General features: G+C 42.9%; 1 protein-coding gene across 2 annotated transcripts in view; it reads right to left on the bottom strand.

The window, feature by feature from the left end:
- tmeff2a (transmembrane protein with EGF-like and two follistatin-like domains 2a) overlaps positions 1-23216 on the bottom strand; it is a 96758-nt gene that overhangs the window by 29605 nt on the left and 43937 nt on the right. For both annotated transcript variants that reach the window (XM_070975307.1, XM_070975309.1), the window contains exon 4: positions 17318-17344. In XM_070975307.1, coding sequence (XP_070831408.1) covers positions 17318-17344 — 27 coding nt within the window. The remainder of the gene's footprint in view (positions 1-17317; positions 17345-23216) is intronic.

Raw genomic sequence — 23216 nt, 5'->3', positions numbered from 1 at the left:
TTCTAAACGAGTATGCCCATTCCTAAAGGAATACACCGCTAAAGCAATTTAAGCTCAACAGCCATGCAATCATAAACATGACGAGTTGTTGTGAAAAAGCAGGCGGCAAGACATCTGTGGTTACTTTAAGTCTGAAACAAAACAGATTAATATGATATAAACTCTGCTGAAAAATGCCACCAACCACAGATTTAGTTAAAGACTTGAAGCACACAGAGAGCACAAAAATACAGACTCAAACACCAGACATTTCAATCCAATGGCCTGAAATGAGCAGCAAAGCAGTGAGAGGAGCACCTTCGCAAACGGTCACTGGTGATCTGTGTTTTTCAGTGTTGCACCCAATACCAAACAAAGAACCAAGACCAAGAAGCTGATGAATGGAAAACACGAGTTTCCTGGCTGCAAACATTTCACACCGGGGTGCTTGTTTGGATTTATACTGACAGCACTGACAGGTTTTTGTTTATTTTAGCAAAAACGTTTCTTTGTAATTGATTTTCTGTTTGCAGGCCATGTCGTTTTGAGTTTACATAATGAATTTATTGAAATTTATTTCTACTGTCAGCAAAAATCTTAAAAGTTTGGATTTTTCTCACGTTTTATTGCAGTAGTAGTTCAAGGTGGACGCCCAAGATGAGTGTCACCAATTCAGTATCTGACCAAATATAGTCACAATCTGCCCTTCTCTTCCTGAGTTATTTTGTTGAGTAATGGCCTGAGGAGTGTTTTTGAACAACATTTTGATGTCACAGTGAAGTTGATCTTTGAGATATAAAATATCATTACTTCATCATTTTATCCTATTGGACACTTATGTGAAATCTGCCCCAGTTAGTGCATGAATTCTTGAGTGATTGCCAAATGATTTGTGGAGGAAGAAAGTCACTTTGACAACCAAACTCCAATCAATTCATCCTTGAGTCCAAGTTGACTTTCATGCAAAATTTGAAGAAAGAAATTCCCTCAAGGCGTTCCTGAGATATCACCTTCACGAGAATGGTGCGAATAACCCGAAAACACAACAGCTGTCTCTGACGCAGAGGCTTAAAAACCTGTTACCTATCCTCTATGTTTAAGGGAATCAACAAGCTCAACAAAACCTTGATGCACATTGCGTATAAGCACTTGTCCGAGCAGACGATCCTCTGACATTCCTGTCCAGGGACCCCTGTGTCCTTGGGCAAACACACTTTAGTGATCTTGGCAGTGTAATGCCCCTTCTGTCCCCATCACCTGCTTGTTCCATTATGCATTGGTGACAGAAAATCTCATGAAATGTCAGCCTGCGACAACTCTGCACCAACTCCACCGGTGTGAGCTTGCTGCCCACTGAGCCCCACCATGCCATGTCTAATCTCGCCACCAGCCTGCGGGGCCAATTGCACACCGCCGGGTGTTGGAGAGAAGCCTTGGACAGCCGGACGGCTGGGGATGGTGGCAGGGTTTGGTCTCAGAGGAGGAGCAGGAAGAGAAAACTACAAGCTAATGGCTAATTCTGTGTGCAGAAGACCACCAGAGAGGATTGGCCAGGGCTAAAGAAAGAGTGACAGGGGATAGAGATTGGGAACCAGACCAGGCGAGAGGAAAGGGAGAAACAGGGAGAAAGAGTAAAACCATATCTTGTGCCGATTAGATGATATATCGACATTTGAAGGGACGATCGCTGAAATTCTTCCTGCACCAATGTTAAGGCAATCTTAATGATGTAACTTAGAATCAAACGTTGAGCTGAATTCATTTTAAATGCTTGATTACAAACCAGTTTTCTGTCTCTTTTCTGTGGATCTGACAACCTGCACCTCTGTTCTCCATGTCTGCTCAACAAAACTTTGCTCTGAGCTCCATGAGAGGAGTTATCATGAAGGAAATGATCTGGATTGTGATATTACAGATGAGATAATGAAGTTAAACAGAGCATGTTTCTGGGATGTTGTTTGCAGACAGACTGTGGAACATCCTTAGGCTCAACTTTGGCACCTGGATAGAACCCATAATATTTAAAAATACAAGAGGCTACCTTTTCTTTGACACTAATCCAGTGTCTAGACCACAAGCCTATCTCTCATTTTAATCTATGCAGCTGTCTGCACCAGCTCCATGCAGGCTCGCACCTTAGCTCTCTCACGGGACCCGAAGCGTTTATTTATATTTCAAGTCTATTTTTTTGACCAGACGAGCATAAACACAAGGTTGATGCTCAATAAAATGGCACTGAATAAATATATGAATTCACATTTTGCATCCTAGGCGGAGCAGAGCCGGACAGAAGCACACTGCTGTCTGCTGTAGTGTAGGTTAAAATATTAAATATCATAAAATATTGTAGCCACAGCCCACGTGTCCCATCGTGCCTAGTGTGCTGTGTTAGATACCAAACTAAAAATCTTACTTTTTGTTGGTGTTTGTCATGTGTCTGCTCAGAACATGGTGGTTTCTGACAGCGTAGATATCTGCTCTGTAACCAATTATAATAAAGAAAATGCAATTTAATCATTAAGGTCTGCTTTAACCTGAATTAACCTAATGGAAAACTGTGGCTTAATGACACACATAGCAGATAGAGAGCGACATCAGCATTCACGTGGAGTTTCTGTCCACTCCACTATGTTCATGAGTTAGCTGCTAACTCCGTCTGTCTGCTGTTTGATGCTGTGCAGAGAGTTTACAGTGGGTTTATCAGAGCTTTGTCACTGAACACAGCTGTCTGCTGTGTGTGGAAGTGAAGCAGATGAAACCAAAACAGTAAAACAGTTTTGGCAGAAACCCCAAACTGTGACTTCATAAACAGTAAGAAGCTTCGTAGAGCCGAGATACAGACGAGCAGTCGACGGAGAGCCGATCAGCGCGCAGCCCCCACGCACAAGCTGCTGTCCTTGCACAGAAAAGGCCTTCACCAGCCATCAGAAGCCATCTTTACCGCAAGCAAAAAGCAACGTGGCAGAAGCAGACTTCAAAAACACTTTCTTTCACCTTCTCACAGGTGGCCTTGTTTAGTGTTGTGAATGATGCCAACAGTCCAATAAAAAAGATGCTGTGCAGCAAAGGCTGAACACCACATTCACAAACACTGCATGTACCGAGCCCGGTTCTCTTGGGGGGCTTCACCTTGGGGCACACAAGCTGATTTGCTTCAAAAAGCATTATACAAGTTTAGTTTAATTATCGACTGCACTTCATGGAAAATGTATTGATTGCAAAAACAACAACCTTCTGCCAATGAATTCTGACAAGTCTGTTCTTGGATGGAGTTTTCTGTGGCAGTGAAAGCATTGGAAGGACAAATGTGGTGGGGCATTATTCCAACAGAGAAAAGGAGCACAGACAACAAAGTGAATTCTTGTGCTTTTTGTGGTTGCGACCATTTTCTTGTCATGCCGATGATGTTTAGTACAACCACAGCTGAAGAGGTTGGAGGAGGTTCTTAAAGTGCCTTTGTGGCCTTACAATCAGCACCTAGAGAACAGACGTCATCAGCAGCTATTTAGCACGTCCTTGCTGCTCCTCTCTCCTCACCTGTGAGGCTCTGAAGGTACACGCAGCGTGCGAGGTGAGGGCAGCGTCACACCTATTCAGCTTGTACTGTGCAGCTTTTACTGCAAGAGGACCATCAGTGAAAAAGAAGAATGGAAAACTACACTGAGGAGATCACGGATAGGCTTGTTAACATGTCACCTGATAATTCTTCTATTGTCAAACATTTAAAAAAAATGTAAAAATAATAATGAGGAAAGAAAATGAAACGCTCCTCACGCTCCACCAATATACATTCAAATATACCCACTATTTATTGCTAAACATAGGCTTTACTCCTCCATACATGCAGTAGTAGACGTGGACTGTGAGGTGCGATTCACAAGTTTATTAATTAACCTGGTTAGATGTGCTGTAAAGACATGTTTTTAGCAGAAGTGTGATGCTGAGCAGAGCAACACGTCGAGGCCCGTGAAGGAAGAAAAGAACAAGAAGAAGAAGAAACTGTACTTTATCACACATTACATGCACGCACTACATGCACGCGCCATGCTTCTTGTGAAATTAACTCTCTGCATTTGATCCATCTTGGTCCGTTGTTCCTCCGCGGCAGACCAGGGGCGGGGGACCCATCCTTTTTTCGTCACCACTGGTCAGGTGGTGATCTTCTTGCATGTTTTTAGTGGGGGTTATTTAAGGAGGATACCCCAAGTGAACATGTATACTCCACTCAGAAAGGCCCCCTTTTTCCTCGAGCAGGCACTGAAGGCATGGTGGAGGACACGCCACCAGCGCCCACAGCGGGATTCAAACCGGGACCTTTTAGCTGTGAGGCGACAGTGTTACCACTTGTGCCACTGTGCCACCCAACGAATGTCTCCAACAGTGAATGTAATTACTGACTTAAAGATTCAGATGTTTTTAACAGTAGCAGCAGCAGCGGGTAAAATATACCTGCGGTTGTTGGATATTTGTTCCTGCGTTTTTGACTCTTCCTATGATTGAGCTGCGTCGCAGTCCCTGTTGGCCAGTCAAGATGAATCCAGATTAAAAACACGTCAAGTCGTTCAAAGCAGCTAAGAAATGAAATGAAATGAGTGCTGGGGGTCTGATGTTGGGAAGATATCAGGACTGAGCGCTGCTTCCTGGGCACCCTCATGCTGACTGAGTTCAGTTCCACCTCCAGGTAGGTGAGGGGCAGCTCTTTTTCCAGATGTGATACCAATTTCGCCGTCTGTAACGCTGCTTGGAGCGAGCAAAGAGCAGCTCGTCCAGATAAAATAACGATGTCCTCGCCGTCATGTGAAACGTTTCCGTCGACAGCTCTTCTCAGCCGCGTCACGCCTCACTATGTCCATTCATATTACTTCGTATTATCATTCCCTCCTTTAGTGGGAACAACACCGCTCCTGTCGGTACAGATGCACAGGGAGTGCAGTTGCAGAAAGATGTTCGTCATCCGCTGTAGTTTCAGGCTGCCAGTGTTCAGAGCAGAGGGTTGTCTCACATTGTTTGTCGAATGACATCAATCTGATTTTGTACCCATGGCAACCCTGAAACCACAGCATCTCTGCATAACAAAATCCCATTCAACCACTGTGTGTGTATGTATGTGTGTTATTATGTTATTATGGCTCATTTTCGCCATTTGGGATATTTAGGGTACTTTGGTCATTTAATTAAGATGGATAATCTAATTATGCCATGAGTGTTGTTTTATAACAACACACCAACAACATGTGCACATATTTTCTTCTGATACTCATCCTCAGCATCATTTTAGATGATTTATGCTGACATCCATGCAAAGCAATTAGTGCTCTTAAAGACAGTTAAATTGTAAAACAAGTGGACCAAAACACAGCTGATGATTAAACAAACTTAGGACTTAAGACACTCTTTGTGAAGACAGCGCCTTCATACAACAGCATGTTGGTGGTTTTAAGTGTACAGCGACCCCTGGTGGTTCAGGTGTTAAGACCACCGTAAAGGTACAAATTCTATTTCCAAAAAATTACCACATTAAAATGTCCTTGTACATTTCCTCCCCGTTCCCCAAATCAAATGTTCATCTCAAAGGTTTAACTGGTCGACATGAGAAGTTGCATCTTGGTCCTCGATGGGCTTCTGAATGAGCTGCGACGCCACAAAATTGTCTCGATGTACACGTGTTGATCTGAGATTTAAGGTGAGAGCAGAGAAACTTCCGCCCTTCAGCAGCTGAATGTGAAAATGTCTTTGTGCTGAACTCAGCAGACATCGTTCTGCACCGTGAAGCTCAAACATCACAGTGAAGCGAAACATCACTGTATCATCTCTGTCTGTTGCAGTAACCAACAGGAGCCATAAAGGACAAGGGCCTTGTTTTCTAATGTTATTATTTGGGATCTACATTTATAGTCATGCAGGAAGAAATTCAGTCAAATGTCCTCTGAGGACAGAATGAGACCATCATCTCCACCTAATGTACATTACTGTTAAACACACACGCTCACGGTGTCGTTCAAAGGTATTTTGGGAAATATGAAATAAAAAAAAAGCAACTTCAAAGAGTCGCAGCTAGATTGTCTTTAAGTGTGTACAAAACTAGAATAAAATGAAGCAGAGTAATTGAAAGAGCGTCCCAGGGTGGATCTTTCATTTAAAATGACTACATTGGAGATGCTGAAGAGGACAAAAGAGAAAGTGTGCTCGCTGTTTTTCAGAAGCGTGTTTTTCAAAGCCGCACAGTGTAATAGAATATTCAGAGGCCTTCGCTGAACAAATAAATATTTTCTTCACGAGTCTTCACCTCTTTGCGCGGTCCTTTTAATCAGCATGCTTCAGACAGGAAACAAACACTTTGACTGTTCCTTTAGTGCCAGTTCACCATTTCAACCCTCCAAATGATCCGCCTCTCCAATGTAAACAAACCGGCAGCCACGCCGGGCATTCCCAGAGCACATCCTACAGTATAAGTTCTGTGCTCACAACACAAAGCCTTAACTCCCCCCCCACACACTTTATTGCCATGAGGGATTTGCGTGCTCCTCCTGAGATGAGTGCCGGAGCCCGCAAATAAACAGCCGTCAGATGTTTACATATGGAGCTCAACGCTGCTGAAGGCCTCCAGAGAGGGAGCAGAAAGCTCATTTGCACTGTCGATGAGAAGAATCAGAAATTGCCGCCTTTGGTTCACGATGATTCAGACTGTATTTAGGTTAAGAGGGAGGAAAGTGACACAAAGGAAAAGACTCTGTATTGAAGCAAAACCGGCATCCAAATGTTTCACATTGTACATTTTTAGGTATTTTTAGAAAGCAAAATACATCAAAATGTTACAACCCCGACTCCAAATATACTCAACTGACAACAGCACAAAGACAATATGTTTAATGTTTGACCTCTTTAAATTGGTTGATTTTTGTAAATATCTGCTTATTGTGAATCTGATGCAGCAACACATTTCAAAGACTGGGAAAAAAAACACCTGTTTGGATCATTCCACAGGTAAACAGGTTCACTGGTAACAGGTGGCATCCTGGTAAGACTCAGTCGTTCACCACTTTGTGAACACATTATTGTGCAAAGGATGTTACTGCATGGGCTCAGGAACACAAAACAAATCTGTTGTCAGTAAACAGATTGTTTACACATGATTGCCTTCTGTTTTATTCAGCTTTTACGCAGCGTCCCAACTTTTTGGGAATCAGGGTTGTCTCATTCTGTGTACTGGGTTAACTGTATTCATCTGTATCATGGCATTATATCTACTGTGAACTGTAAAATAAATGCACTAATGAGTTCACTGTAACCGTAACAATCATGGCTGTAACTATAATTAAAAGTAATATCTTGTGTAAACAATAAGTTTGAAAAAACATGAATAAACAAACATCTGCAAGGCTGTCCAGCAGATTCTCCACCTGAGCTGTGAATATAAGTCCCACATAAAATGACCTGTTCTGGGTTACTGCTTAACTGAGCATCAGCAGAATAATAACTGCCGCAATTATCTTCAAGCAAATGAGAAAATGTTCTTCTCCGCGGTAGAATGACCCACAAGAGAGGCCATAATGTGACTCCTCGCTATCCTTTCTTTCTTTCTCTCGCTCTCGTTCTTTCTTTTATCATACCTGGAATTGAGGCCAACGTCTCTCTGCGAGCCCGAAGCTCAAACTGCTTTGCTAGCATCATCCAGCCACGCGCAGCCTCTAATGAGCTGCGCTAGCTCGCTGCTGACAAAGGAAATGACAGCTGGCGTGATTACAGAAATCTGGGACTTGACCAAACTGTAACTTGTGGAAAACGATGCGGGGAAGAAGAAACTTTTAAAAGAACACTAACTGAGCTTTGAATCCAATATCCAGGAAAGGAAGCGGGAAAAAATCTCACCAGCATGGTGATGAATATTGTGTAAACTGGGCATGCTTAAAATAACAGTACTAATAGTGTAATAGTATTTTTAAATCCTGAAATAGAGAAACTAAGCATTATTATCCTATTACAAGTGTTTTTTGTTTTTTTTAAATCAGGCTTACATAAGACGGCATGACCTGAAATCCCCCTGCGACGGGCCGAAAGGGCGGTTAGATGTCTCCACTGCTGCTGCATGAAGGATTATGAGCCTTCATTTATCTGGGACACCCTATCTGCTTCCCAGAGTGCAGTCTTTACAGCCATGACAGTCACACTGGAAGACTGTATACAGCAGATGGTTACGGCTCAATACAGCTGAGTATCTCTGAGCTGATATATAGCGCTGCAGGTTTCCCTGGAAGATGAAGATTCAATCCGTCATTTGTTTTATTATCAACTGTATGTTTTGACATTATGAGGAACTGCTGCTATATGTGCACTTTTACTATCAAGGCTCACAACTGCTGACTGTTTGTCTACCCTCAGTTCACAGCAGCAGCCATTTAAAATCACCCCCCCCACAGGCGTTAACAGACACAGCTCAGATTCGTTCCTGAAGTGCCCACCTGATTCCCCCGTTGCCTCTCTTAATCCCAGTCAAATCCTGCCATTACAGAAAAAAGTCCAATCCTCCCATCTCTCCATTCCAATATCTGTCCATCCCTCCCTTTCCGTCGGCCCCCGATTTGGCGCAATCTTCCACCCCTCCCGCGCCACTCGCCGCCTCAGCCCCGTTCCATTATTTTCAGGATGACAAAAAATATGTGACAATAAAATCCCTGATGCCGGCGAGAGTGAGGGCTGGCCCAAAGGTGACCCCACTATTCCCATCAGCCTCCGTCCCACTTTTCACCCACCTCCACTGATAGCTCTGACACACGGAGGCTGCTGCTCGCTGCTTACCTTCCCTCCACACGCCAGATACTGAACCTCACCACCACCACCCCAACTCATCTTATTCAGAGCCCCTGCTGTGCGCACACACACATACACACACACACACACGCGCAGGCAGGCAAAGGAAATTTTAATAATAATTTCAGAGCGGTATGATTGGATATGTTCCCGTGGAGAGACGACGGAAAGGAAAAGCAGCAGAGATGAGAGATGGAAAACGGAGAGCGAGTGTGAGAGAGAGTGAGCGCGTGTGGATGAAGGGATCTAACGACTTTGCCTCTATCTCATTTGCGGATCCTATCCCTCTCAGCCTACATGACGACGTTATCCTCGTGCCAAAATAAAGGCTTATCGGCCGAGCCTTTCTCATGGCCGAACGTATGCTCTGCGAGGCCGTGAGATAGAGGCAGGTCTTTGCATGTGCTGAGGTATGGGGCTGTTTGTGTGTACAACATGTTTGCTAGAACACCCCTAAACCTTTTATCTGTATTTCACATCATCAGCTTCAAGTCTGAATAGAAACTGAGTCTGTAATGCTGCTGTTTGCTCGATCGTTATCCAAAGTGACTTATGTACCAAACGTTGTGTTTTAGCATAGAAATGACATACTGTGACCCAGGTTAAACCTCAGTTCTTTCAATCATGCATCATTTGAAGTCATTTAGAACCCAATCACATGACTTGTAAAACCAACTGTGGTTGCTCCCCCCAACAAAAAAAAGCAGCTGCGTTCGAGGTCTTGGTCAAAAGCGGTATGACCGGTCAGCAGCACGGAGACAAACACCATTATTTCACCAGTAATTGAACAAACATGCAGCAAATTAACTGGCGAACATGGCTGTTAGCTGTGTGCATGCAGCCGGGCGGCTTCTTGGTGTTCTGATACTGCAGAAATTGTAGAAACAAGTCAAACTTCTGCTGTTTACTCTCAAGATTACTCGAGATTCAACCTCATACCTAAACAACAGGATAGGCTGTTCGCCTATGATTGCAAAAAACAACATATATGACCTTTAGTGTGTACGAGCGCATGCACTGATGGAACCAGTTAAATCCAGTAGCTACTGTTTAACATTATGAAACGGTTGCTTTTTTGGATGAGGACGGGCTGGATTCATCTCACCTCTGCCACAAAAGCAGCAGAGCTTTCCTTTAAGGCTGAGGAACGTCAGCTTCAGTGAGGTTCAGACTTTTCAACAAGGCTGGAAGCCTATCTGCCCCTTAGGCTTTCACCTGCCTATTAGGCTGGAACATATTGGCTAGATAGGTTCACTGTGTGAGAGTGTGTGTGTGTGTGTGTGTGTGTGTGTGTGTGTGTGTGTGTGTGTGTGTGTGTGTGTGTGTGTGTGTGTGTGTGTGTGTGTGTGTGTGTGTGTGTGTGTGTGAGTAAGACATGCAGCATAGAATGACCAAATAGGACACACACACACACACACGGGTGGGCTGGCGGTGGCGAGCCTTATCGCTATGCCACAAAGTGGGAAGATTAGATTACTCACTTCCCTAAACCTCTAACTTGGTTACCATAGCAATAGCAGTGCGACTGGGGCAGCGGCTCGTCGTTGTGGAGGCAGGCGGAGCGGGAACGGACGGATGAAACAATCAGCAGGGGAGCCGCAGGTCAGCCAGCTATTTTACCTCAGCAACTCACCATCCTGCTCTGCTCTGTGCTACTCTAACTTGCACTTGTTTCCAAAGTCAGACTGGAAAGACGAGGTCATCCTGAGGTCAAGTGCTTCAGCATCAACATCAGCCAGGTTTTTCATCGTTATTCTTCATGTTAGCTAACAGTAGGCGTGATGCTGGAGTATTAGGCTTTCTGTTGAGTATGTTGCTCCACAGTATTTGAGTCAATAAAGTAATAGGTGATTGCTAACTCCAATCATTTTTGTGCATTGCAGCATACCGACTCAGGGAGATCAATTGAAATTGAATTCATAATTGCACCATAGTGGAACCTTGCCCTTAATTCAAATTAATGAAGTGCTTGCAAATCCATAGTGTTGTGGGTCTGATCATTAGATTAATTACCCCAATCAGGCTATTGTATTTCAATTAAGCCAAGTGCAGTGTTTATCTTTTCATTAGTCGACACTCAGAAAAGTAAATGTAAAATAAAGAGCGGAGACAGGCGGCGGCGCATGTGCACATGAATATACAAACAGAAATCTAACGTCGTTATCTATCCAAACAATGACTGAATTCTTGATGCCGCTGAAGGACGAGTGCTTAAAAAGTCTCCGTCTAAAGAAAGCTCAGCAAATAATTAGAGAGACACAAAGAAAATCAGGCAGCTGAAAAGAGAAGCACTTAGAAGAATGCCCCATAAATACGAGTATTTAGACTGCAGACAGTCCCGATGCTCTCTCCCCGCTGCTAAGGACTCATAATGGAGTCGTTTTTTCCATTCAAACAGAAAAATGGCTCTGTTAAGTTATGGGACACTGTTTTGACCTTGACAAAGCACTTAATTTAGATAAGAGTTACCCTTCGAAACTGCACTGAAATTAGGTCACTCTAATGCCGGCAGCCCACAGAGCATGACAGAGTTTAAATCTCTGGGGCCGAAATCTCCGAACTGGTCTTCTAGCTGGTTCCATTTGGGACTAATTTGGCTGCACGGCAAGATTTGTCAAAAAGCAGATATTTAATATTGAATTGAAAAAGCCAAAGAAAAATCACAGAACATTTGAACAGGCTGGATTCTCGACAGAAAGATAATTTAGCATGCACGGGTTTTTAGCCGTGCTAGCAGCGTGGTCCAGGGTCATGATGGTCGGTCAGTCCATGAGAAAATATCTCAATGTAATGTGATATCCTATTACTTTTTCTACGGACATTCATGGTTCCCTGAGGATGCATCTTGATCACTTTGATGATCCCCTGAGTTTTCCTCTTGTGCCATCCTGCAGTTTAGTTCAGAGTATAATGTCTCAGCAACTGTTGGATGGATCACCATGCAAATGAACTTTTATAATAATACTCAAACCTGAGATGGTAACTGGCAAACATTGACTGATGATGTTTCAACTGTACAGAAATTACAAACAGCACTATACATTTAATAAATACTTCATGTCTGATGTCCAGAAACAAGACAGAGAAGCCGCAGCACTGTTCAAATGCAGCTATTCTTCTTTGTTTTGTGACTATGGGCTGCTTACTGTGGTGCTGTTGCCTGTATTGTTTCATGTGTGCTGCAAACTGGCACAGTGTTTGCTACCCGTCAGAAGTATTCAGATCTTTTGCCTCAGTAAAAGTACCAATACAGCAATATAAAAAATACTAGCAAGTAAAAGTTCTGCATGAAAAATCTATTGAAGTAAAAACACATCAGTATTAGCAGCTGGATGTCGTTAAATATACTTTTAAGTATTAAAGCCATCAGTGTGTCAGCAGCATGTTCCTCTTTTAGCTCCTGCAGGTGAAGCTTGTTAAAACTACTTTATATACACTTTTATATGCACGAGCACCAGATATATCTGAAGGGTCATGAGATGATTAATGAGGGAGGCAGGAAGAAAAAAACAGTTTTTGCGCTTTTTCTGTAATCTTTTATTTCTGGTGAGATATCAGAACATTTGAACATTTACTGAAATGAAACCATGTGAGCAGCTTAGAGGGAAAAATCACTATTTTGTGGAGCTTTTAATGACTCTGAAATGGGACCTTGACCACACTGCTGAAGCCAAAAAATGTTGGAAACCACTCGTTTAGTCTTCAACAATGTGTTTTGAAAGCATGTTTTAACTAAGATACTAATAACTAAAGCTGTCAAATAAACGTAGTGCTGACTAAAGCACGACATTTCCCTCTGAAATGTGGTGGCTAAAATGGAAATACTCAAGTACAAGCGCCTGAAATTGTGCTTAAGTACAGTTCTTGAGTAAATGTGCGTAGTTAGAGGTTATCGCTGACATTAGATGTCAGAACTGATAACATCTTTGTTTATCAGGCAAAAACAAATCTACCCTCTGTTCCCTGACGCCAACTCCTGCCTGGTCTTTCCTTCCAAAATCCCTCCGCTATTATTTCCACTTATTTCACGGACATTTCTCAGTAAGCAGTGAGTAACGTTCTCTGTAATATTTGGCAAAAGGCAGCAATCGCCGCACGCACTCTCCACCATTTTGGCTGAATATGCTGCCTCCGATCGCTCGAGTCGTTCAGTCTGGACCAGAGTGCTGGAGCGTCTGACGCTGTCGTCCACGAAGCCGCGCTGCTAGCACGGCTAAAAATAAAGACTGTCCTTCTTACATTTTCCCAGCTCATTTTCCAATCACCATAAAATCTCCTCAGCTCGTATCTCTTTGTGTTTCTTCACAGTGAGCTTTAAGCACCACAGAGCTAAAGACTCTCCCTCTTCTCCTGCTTGGAAATACACTTGCACAGGACTTGTTGAAGCCCAGAGAAATCTTTAAAGCTTCGGTTGTCCTTTGTCCCTACATGAACATGTGAGTGCAATTCAATTTCCCCACTGTACAATCTGATTTGGACAAATGTCTGATTCTGACTAAGGGAGCCATGTGACCAGAATCATGTCTTAAGGGCATCTCCCTGCACAGCGCTCTCCCTTATCAGATAAAAAAAAAAACAAAAACACACACACACACACACACACACACACACACACACACACACACACACACACACACACACACACACACACACACACACACACACACACACACACAAGAGGAGACACTCGGACAAGCATGAAGGCACACATGCATTGCTAGCCTGCACCCTGCAAACACACATTCACACACATACAGAGCCAATGAAATTGGCAACTGCCCAGCTGACCAGAGCTTTATGTGTGTAGATTTATCATTGGCCATTAAAATACATTTGATTTTTACCAGGATGGCTCTCCGCTGCTGGTTTCCTCAATAGGAGTCCAACTCGCCTTTTACAACCACTTTCTTTAACCTTCTCCCCTGCTCATAAAACACCAGCAGCTCTCCTCTTCCTCCGCCAGCTCCCCTCCTCCTTCCCTTCCGTCTCTTCTACTGTATCTCTCCATCTATTTTGACCTCTGCTATGATTCTATCTTTATAGGCTGTGTTTGTGTTCCTCCTCCTCCTGTCCTTGCCCTCTTCTTTTGCCTCTTACTCCTCTACTGCAGGAATACCCTCTCTGCCCCCGAGCTATTTTTTCTTAATTGTCTCTTTTCCTCCTGAATGATCGATTCGTCACATTTATCTGACAGTTTGAGACTAAGGACAGTTCTCAAGCTCCTACTTTAAACCGCCCGGAGGTCTCCAAAGGTGAATGTCCATAATGGGCTTTCAAGGGGATATTCAGAGGAACTCTTTCTCACTTGTTTTTAGAGGGCGACAGTCTATTCTAATGTGACACTAAACTCTTCACCCTTTCCCTGCCTGACGCAGGGTTCACTAATGTCCTCATTCTTTTGCTCTTTTAATTTTGGCTCCTGCTGTGCTACGGCTGCTAAGCTATGATTGGACGATGGAGTCTGGGGAGGGGTTTAGTAGACTGTCAGCTGCAGGTATGTTATACATTTATATGTGGCTATTTATTGCATTGACTCTGTAATAATAATTGGGTTATTTATTCATTTCTGCAGAGTTTTATTTATCTTCATGCTTTGTTGGAGCACATTTTGCTGTCTTTCTTCCTCTTTTTGTTCTAGACTTTTCCCTGGGAAGGCTCAGAGTATTTATAGAGACCCTGTGCATGCTTTGTTTCTCTACAACTGCAGGGAAATTATGACAGTGCCTTGTAATGAAATGCTGAAAAACACTCCCGGGAAGTGTGATCCACTACACACTCCAGCCCCAGCTTACATGGAATTACTTGACAGAAGATAAAGAAAATAAACCATGCTAATGCTAATGTCAGTTTTTATCACCCACATGTGAATACACCATGCAAGTTGAGTTTATGCTTCTCAGCCCGCAAGGGTCCCTGTCAAATAACAAAAGCTCAATGTAAAGCAGTGGAAACGTTCTGAAAATTGTGTTCAGGGGACGTATATGAAAATGTATGTTTCATTTAGTTTCTTCCTCCTCATGTGTCTTATCTCCCTCCTTGTCTCACTCCATCTCTGAATCACTCGCCTTCTGTTTCCTCAGTTCTGTTATCTATTTTGTGACTTTCCTCAGGCCATTTCTTTGTCCATCCCCCCTCCACCCTCTCCGTCTCTCTCTGGTTGACCTAGCACCAGTTTCATTTCCGCTCGTTCATCCGTCTGTCTGCCGTCTTTTTTTGGGGGGAACTAATCTCTTTTCCAATCTCTCTCTCTCTCATATATGCTTGGTGAAGCCCCATGCATGAGAGTTAATGAAGGAACTGCATGGGTAAACACTCAGGAGGACAGATAGGGATGGACGAGAGTGAATATATGCATGCGTACAAACATGCGCTGACAGATGAGTTTGACTAGACTGAATACCCTGTGCGCTGATGTTAGAGCAGAGGCTTGTTAGTCAATTAAGCAACAAATTAGAGTCTTAGCTGAATGACGTTATTAATCAGCTGGAGGTTTTACATGATTAGTTACTCACACAAAAGTTATTCATAAAGAGTCACCCGCACCCCCAAGCGCTTCTCCATCGTCTTCTAATAAACTCTCACACACTTATCACCCCATCTGAACTTCTGTCCTCAGCTCCAGCCTTTATTAATTGCAATGTTGCCCGCACACTCATTCAGAGAAAACCACCACAGTGTGAGCGGGAGGACATGTAACGCTTGCACAGTCCTAAATAAGAAAGGGCATAAGGTTCCCGTGGCCCATGCAGTCTGCGCTGTGTGAAACTCGCCCTGGATAATTGCAAAGGCAGTGCACATGTTCTATATATGTGGATTTGTATTTTGTACCTCCCAGTAGTACAACAAAAAGAGCTCAGTCAAACTTATCAGTTTGAGATTCGGGATCCCAAGAAGTACACCGACTAACGTTGCATGTTTTACTGACAACCACAAGCTACAAATTGTCTACCCGTGCACGCAAAAGTTGTGTAATCGCTGGCCGTTTTCCAAACCATACTTTTAGTTTTTCAAATAATTTCCTGCCTCCCAGGCCATAAATTTCTGGGTGCTATTAAAATTATCTTGCAGAGACTTGAAAATGGCTTGAGATACAAAATCCGTCACAAGCCTTTTGTTTGTGTTATTATAATTTTCTGTCACAGTTACATTATCAGTCACTACAGCAGCTATGTGCAATCATTTCAAATGACGCAGTCAAGGCCACTTTGACTTTTTTTTTCTTTGTAAACACTCCCTGCTTTCTGTTCAACTGTCCTGCATAGATAAAGGTAAATTTGACAAAAACTAATAAAGGCAATGAAATGTTTATTGATACGGATATAGCAAAAAACCCACAGCTTTTGAACAGCTTTTCTGTTTTAAGCTTCATTTGCATAACTAGACCACGGAGCGCTGGCAGACAGAGAGCGCTTTTTTTGACAGATGTCATGTCTGCAATCAATTCAGAAAGCTGAAATAATATTCAGAAAGGCTGATGTTTGTTTATTGTATTCATGTAAGTATTGCAAATGGCCACCAAAAACACAACGCTGCCTGTCACTTTATGAAGTTCCTATGGGGAATGAAACCGTTACACATCCAGCAGATATGGAGCCTCATCAGCATTCACATCAGTTACGCTCCATCTGATGAGTAAGTCACTTTCCTTTCAGCTCTGTTTTTGGTCTCCACCTCCACTATGTTCACTGCTAACTTTGTGTGTTTGTTGTCTGGTGCTGGGAAGGTAGTGTGCAGAGGCTTTTTGAGCTTATTTTCTGAAAACAGCTGTGCAGGACTGCTTGATTATGGCAAACATCATAATCACGATGATTTTAGTGGACATTGAGATCATGATTATTCACTGAATTTTTAAAAAAAGGTCTCTTAACATTGGATTTCATTGAACTTTAAATATAATTCAACTGGAAAACTGATAAAAAATGCCTTTGTTAATATTACTGTATGATAATACATTCAATATAAAGACTTATTTCATGTATGATGTGTATCACAATATTGTCTTTATTTGGTAAATAAAATGTGAGAAAAGATTGCTGAAATGCAGCTCTCATCCTTTTTGGCCCCTCCAAGCACTGATGCCATAACAGCTTGGATAGAAATAAAATCCAAGCAGCCCACAGTGGGCTGAACTAGCATGCCGCCGCCTGGCAGAGAGCGAGTTTGGGCTTTTAGGAAGGGGTGAGCTGATTATAGCAGCACTAAATTAACAATAAATGCAATTAAATAAAAAAAAATGCCTCGAATAAACAGTGTAATTTCATTAAACTCACATTTGTTTTTGTCATGTTTTTCATGATTTCATGATATTTGGAACTTTAAGTACGCTCAAGCCAAACTTTGCATTGTTGAAGGCCATGAACTTCTCCAGTTTTCTTCAACTTGCTTGGCTTACAGATCAAATGTCTGTTTATATGCAGCTGGGTTGCAAACATTGTTTCACTGGAGGAGCACAATGAGTGCAGAGAAACACATTAAAAAGCAACACATGTGGAGTTAGAACAGAGGAGGAGGAGGAGGTGAGTAATCTTACCATCGTCTCCTGATCCTGAGCCGGCATCTGCGGAGGAGAACAAACAGTTATTAACCAGAGGCTCGCACTGCCACAGACATTAGCTGAATAAGCGTGTGTGTCTGTATATGCAAGTGTGTGTCTAAGCCAATATCTGTTTATGAGTGCGTGTGTGTGAAGAGTAAAACGCTTTGTGTGCTCGGGGGGTGTGTTGACTGCGATGGGACTTCTCTAAAGACGGTGCAGAAAGTGATAGCGAGAGTCGGATTGAAAATGCGTGCCGGGAAAACAGAGAGGAAACGACAGCGAGGATGCCCTGAGGCGCTGAGCATCATGCATCTTCCACGTTCCACAGCAGCACACAGATGATAACACCTCCAACCGTGGACCTGTGTGTGGCAGAGCTGTGGGGAGGCACTCCTTTCCAGTTGTTGGTGTGTTTGTGTGTCGGCGACTCCTTCTCCGTGGCTTTCCCTCTGAATCTGTGCAAAGCCGCCCTCAAACACACTGGGCTTACTGAATTGTTTAACAATACGGCTGTGAAAGGGATAGTGATGAGCACTTAGACGAACAGGCACTGTGTAACTTGAGCTGCAGCATAAAGCGATCTGCTAAGATGCCCAGGGCCAGAGACCAGACGCAGGGCCTCAGAGGACTGTAGGGGGATAATAGCTCAGCTCCATATGAATGCCCATGTGAGATGGGTTCATAGGAGCGGCTGCAGACGCTGGCTGGAGCATCGCAGCTGTAAAACACATGGAAGCGGACCAGCAAGCTGTCACGTAGCTTTAATGGCATAAGCTTTGGTTCAATAAAATACATTTCTGGCGGTCTGAAAACATGAGGTCAGTGCAGCAGACGGTCAGCTGTGCCAAGGGAAAGTAAGCAAGCCTCAAAGCAACCAGTCAAAATCTGATTATAATCAGTGAGGTGGGACTGCCTCCAAAATGAAAGCATAATTATTTCACTGGCAAATTTGAAATTCTAATTTTCGGGAAATTCTTTTTTTTTTCTTTTGTTTGACAGATTAAAAAAAAAAATTAAACAGTCCTTGAATAATTCAGCCCCTTTAATAGTGCAGCTGTTACCAACTGTTGGGTAAAAAAAGTCTGTAGGTGGAATAAATGCTTTTTAATTAACTCAAAAACCAGAGAACTGTACAGTTTTTTTTCTCATTTGGCAAACTTTCCACCTAACTTATTTATTTTGTTTATATTAACAACAATCACATCTTATCTAACATCAGAACTGCTGTATTATGACTAATGGTGATTCGGTTAAAGCTGTACGTAGAACTAGCAGAAGTGTAGCAGCCAGCAATGCATGTTGCCGCTCCTTCCCCCGTCAACCCAAGGAGGGTCTGACCCCATGACACTGATGTATAGGCTAAAAACATGCTTAACACTCCTTAAAGTGCAAAAAGATATATACATATGTATAGATATTGATGTAAAATACTGAAGTACTGTACATTTCTAAAGGCCACATCTGGTGAGGCTTTCAAAATAAAGCTTGCTGAGAAATGAAGGTCACTGGTTGGTTAGGTTTAGGAACAGATTATGGTTTGAGTTAAAATAACCTCTTCCTCTCTTTTCCTAAATTGCTCTTTATACCACGTTCGTGCTTTGCTCCCATCGTTATCGCCCCCTGCTGGTACTTCACCTTCACACATGCTTCATTTTCTTGCTTAGGTAATGTAAACCGTGACACTAGCACACTCTCCCCTAGTGGACCAGCGGGTCTATTGCATATTTTGGAGTCTTGATGCAGGGGGTGTTGGGGAAGGTGGTGTGCTCGTACTAACATCGGGAGCTGAACGCAGATTATTGCCGTCCAGCTACCTGCACTGTGATTCATGACTGGCTCCTGTGTGGACAGAAGAGAAGCTGTTCTGAGGTTACTTGATCCAGTGAGGGAGTAAACAGTTGATACACTAACTGAAGAGGGTTGGCTTACTGTTTAAAGAGCAAAGCCAAAGCCAGAGCTGATAGTGATACTGATATATACTTTAAGTGGATTTATGTCGGGAGTTTCTGGAATGATTTTGTGCTGAGCTTTATTTCACTAAAATTCAGCTTGGATCCTTTTTTATCAGTCGTGTCCTCCATCATTGTTAATGACTGATTCAAAATTGCGGGGCGGCATGTTTTCTCAGCTTCTGAAGGGGGGCTTGCAAGAAAAAAGCTTGAGAACAACTGTTTCAGTGCAACATAACACGGAGTGAACATTATGAAAAGAGGAGCTGAGGATTAAACTTTCACAATATAGAAAGCCCTCACCCTGTCCTCGGGGCTCCAAGTTGGAATTATTTTATAATTGAAAATGTACGACACAATAGATATTCCTGCCTCCAGTTTTGCACTATTTGACAGATGGACAATTGGCGACGTTGACACACAAAGATTTAGCAATGCTCCAACAAAGGCGGCGCAGAAGAAGACTGCCAGCTAGCACCTTTGATTCGCACCTCCTCTACAAAAACTGCCCTGTTCTGTCTAACCTCCCTTTAAACCTGCAGAATTTCAGTGACCTCGGAACATGAGGGACACTAAATGTGCAGTGTTTCATGAAAAGGCTTAGCTTGAAAGATCAGGCTGAAGTCAGAGGGGGTTCAAGGAAGATCAATAAAAACCTTTAGTATCTGTACAAGGGCAAAGGTTTGAGGAGAGAAAGACTGGCATTAGAAAATAGAACAAAATGGCAAGGGAGATAGGCACAAGTCTGCCTGCACGTGAAGGGTTGCAAAGAGGAGACAGTTTTATTTTGCGAGAGGCACTGAAGAGTGAGTGAGGGAACAGAGGAGAAAAAATGGTTCCTTCCATCGACAATAGATGATTGAAGTGATTTTTTTTTTCCAGTTTTGGAGCGACTGATTAAAAGAGGAAAAGAGCTGAAAGGAGCCTTCTAGGGAAGCTTTTGCACCAGAGGCTGTACTGCATCGTACACACACACACACACACACACACACACACACACACACACACACACACACACCTACTGTAAATCAGACTTGAAAGTTGGGCTTCATTAGAACATATGGCTGCAGTAACGTCTGACTCTGCATGGCTGCGTGAACAATTTTTCCAACAACAAACAAAAGGCGGACGACTTCCTGACATTTGTAATGTTGAGCTGTGGCATGTATAAATCTGACTTTCATGAATTAGATTTCCACAAAGATCTTCAGTATTTGCAGCTTTAAAGGCTACAGTCACTGTCTGGGGCGAATTGGAGCAAGTTTGGGCACCTTTGAAATTATGTTCCATCAAAGCCTAACTTGATAGGAACATTTTCAACTCAGTAGGAAACATGGGTTTTTAATCTAGTGACCACAGGGGTCGGTCGATGCCGCGAGAATTTTTCATATCTTACTGACCAAATAGCTTTCTAGATACAACACAGATCCTAAAATGGAATCTCAGAGGTGGTGGACCTTCCAGTCATGATTATATCTCATTCTAGTTTGCCAGAATTGCTGAAGTTTCCTCTGTGATTGCCATCAGATAACACGTTTCAGGTTCAAAGCAACAACCAGCCCAGAATCTGTAGCAATTCAGTGCATTGTGGAAGACAGCATGTCATGACTCATGTCCAGTGCCAACGCACAGTGCAAACCCAGGAAGTAGTGTGCCCTTTGTGTAACGAGGTGGGGAGTATGGTGGGGGTAAATGAGCGTCACAGACCTGCAATTACCGTTGGCATAAAAACGCTGCAGCTGGATGAAATCCAGATTTCGCAGAATCATTTGACTCTGACTTTCTAGCCTGGTGACAGACTCAACCTAACATGTCCTTGACAAAGACCTTGAATCCCCTCAGGGGTCCTGCTCTGTCGCTCATCTTGGCCTCTGACCTCCCTGGAGGAGAGTAAGCAAAGAAAATCTCCCTACAGATCAATAATGGGTTAGATTATCACTTAAAGTACTTTGAATTCAGATCGACTTTGCAACTAATTAGTAATAGTGGGACATGGATTTTTTTTTGTACACAGAGAATTAGTGGTGCATTGAGGACTTTTCCTGTGCAGTATGTGAGATTAGACATTACAGTGATTCTCGTTTAGGCCCCGGTCTACTGATAATCCAGAGTGTGCTTTTTTTAAATCATCAGCCATGTATAAAGAGGAGAGGGTCGCACTCAGCAAAGCTCTGTTTAATAAGTCAGTGAAACATATGGCTCCTGTCATCTGTCAGAGCTCAGGGAATGCAGAGCAACAAAATGGTGATTAAACATGTCATCAACATTTTAACACTGTGTCAATTAAACCTTTTCCCACCTTCCTGTTTAATGACTTCCTGAAGTTATACTGTTGACTTTGTAAACTGAGTTGGAAAATGCTACGTTAGCGCTCGCCTTTGCCTGACTCTCCTCTGGGGAAACTAGACTGCTTGGTTTGTTTCACTTGGCTAAGCTAATGTTTAACTGCTCCTCATTGCGCTGGGCTCGCACTTGATGTGATAGGAAAGTGGTATCATCCTGTACTAATCAGCTTTTGCTGGCTTTGTACTGCTGAGAGCACTTCCTGTTATTGACTTCTAAATCAGAACTTCTTTATCTATCAGTGACATGAAGGTAATAAAGCCTGGAAGGAAGTGCAACTGGAATAAAAGAACTGTAAATTTGCTTTTTCATCTGAGAGATGTTGCACTTAAAAGGTCAACAACGGGCAAAAATAGCCCACTTTGTAAGATGTCCCAAATCAAAACCTCTGTGATATAATATTATGCATTTCTGCAGCAGATACACGATGCTTCTCCTTGAGGACGGAAAATGGACGGCTATGGCATGAAATCCTGCCTCGCTGCCATCACTTAGCTGGAAACTGGCACCTCAGCAGGCCTCCTGTTTACTGTTTGGAATGACCACAGACTCTAACGTCTGGCCTCTTGGCCTCAGCAGCATCCATCCAAGAGGGTTAATGAGGGCACATGAAACAGTGCTGTCAGGTGGCTTCTTGGTATGGTAAACATCAAGAAGGATCCTGCGGGTCAGTCATGTTCAGTAAAAACAAGAACAGTCCTGGTAATGTAACGAGATTTAGGACCAAATATCTAACATGTCTCTCAAAACTGTTTTCAGTTCAGGGCTCCGGGAGCTGAAAATAGTGGCTGCAACATGACTGTAAAACCAGGAGTTAGCTGGGGAAGGTGTGCAGATCATCTACAAAAGATTCTATTTTAAAGACAGACGTCCAAGACAGACGTCCATCCAGATTCTGAAACCGATTTAAAAATGCTTCCCATTGTCCCATTTTCATTGTACAAACAACATTAACACTACGAGGGGTCATGGTTCGCCCTGGACCTCAGACAACAGCACATGAGAATCAAGAGGCTCCTCTTGAGCTTTTGGTTTTATTGTAATCATCAACAGAGGTAATTTTCCCAGTTCTCGATCTGTTCCGGGACCTTTAAGGACCTCTTGTCCATGTTGGCTTCAAGGCTGAGTGACAGGTCTTTAAAGCTGCACTTATCCACATTTTTCTATCAACAGCAGAGCAAATGACTATGTGTAATGTCAAAGCAGTCGCTCAAGGTGATGAACTTACAGAGAATTATTGCTTGACTCTGCACATTCACTCTTTTGTTCACTCACTCATGTTAGCATGGCCTCCAGAACCCACTGTGCACTCCCTGTTCTGCACTAAATGGCAAACCAAGCAACTAAGCTGGTGGAGCATTTCCCTCAGGAGTTGATGGAGACCAAAATAGAGCTAAGAGAAGAACTAATATTGGAGTTGCTGCTTAAAAGTCTGATTTAATAGCCTTTAAAGTACTAAAAAAAACCAAGAAAAATATAAAAATAACTCTAATTTGGACATATTTATTGGCTAATATGACGAGTCAGAGTGACATTCTGAACACTACATCTAGATTTTCTTTCACCAAGTTTCCCCCTGAGATGTCTCTGCCATGATATTT

Source organism: Chaetodon trifascialis, chromosome 12, assembly GCF_039877785.1.
Source record: "Chaetodon trifascialis isolate fChaTrf1 chromosome 12, fChaTrf1.hap1, whole genome shotgun sequence".
Classification (NCBI taxonomy): domain Eukaryota; kingdom Metazoa; phylum Chordata; class Actinopteri; order Chaetodontiformes; family Chaetodontidae; genus Chaetodon; species Chaetodon trifascialis.
Note: the sequence above shows the minus strand (reverse complement) of the source record. Positions and strands in the feature narration are given on the sequence as shown.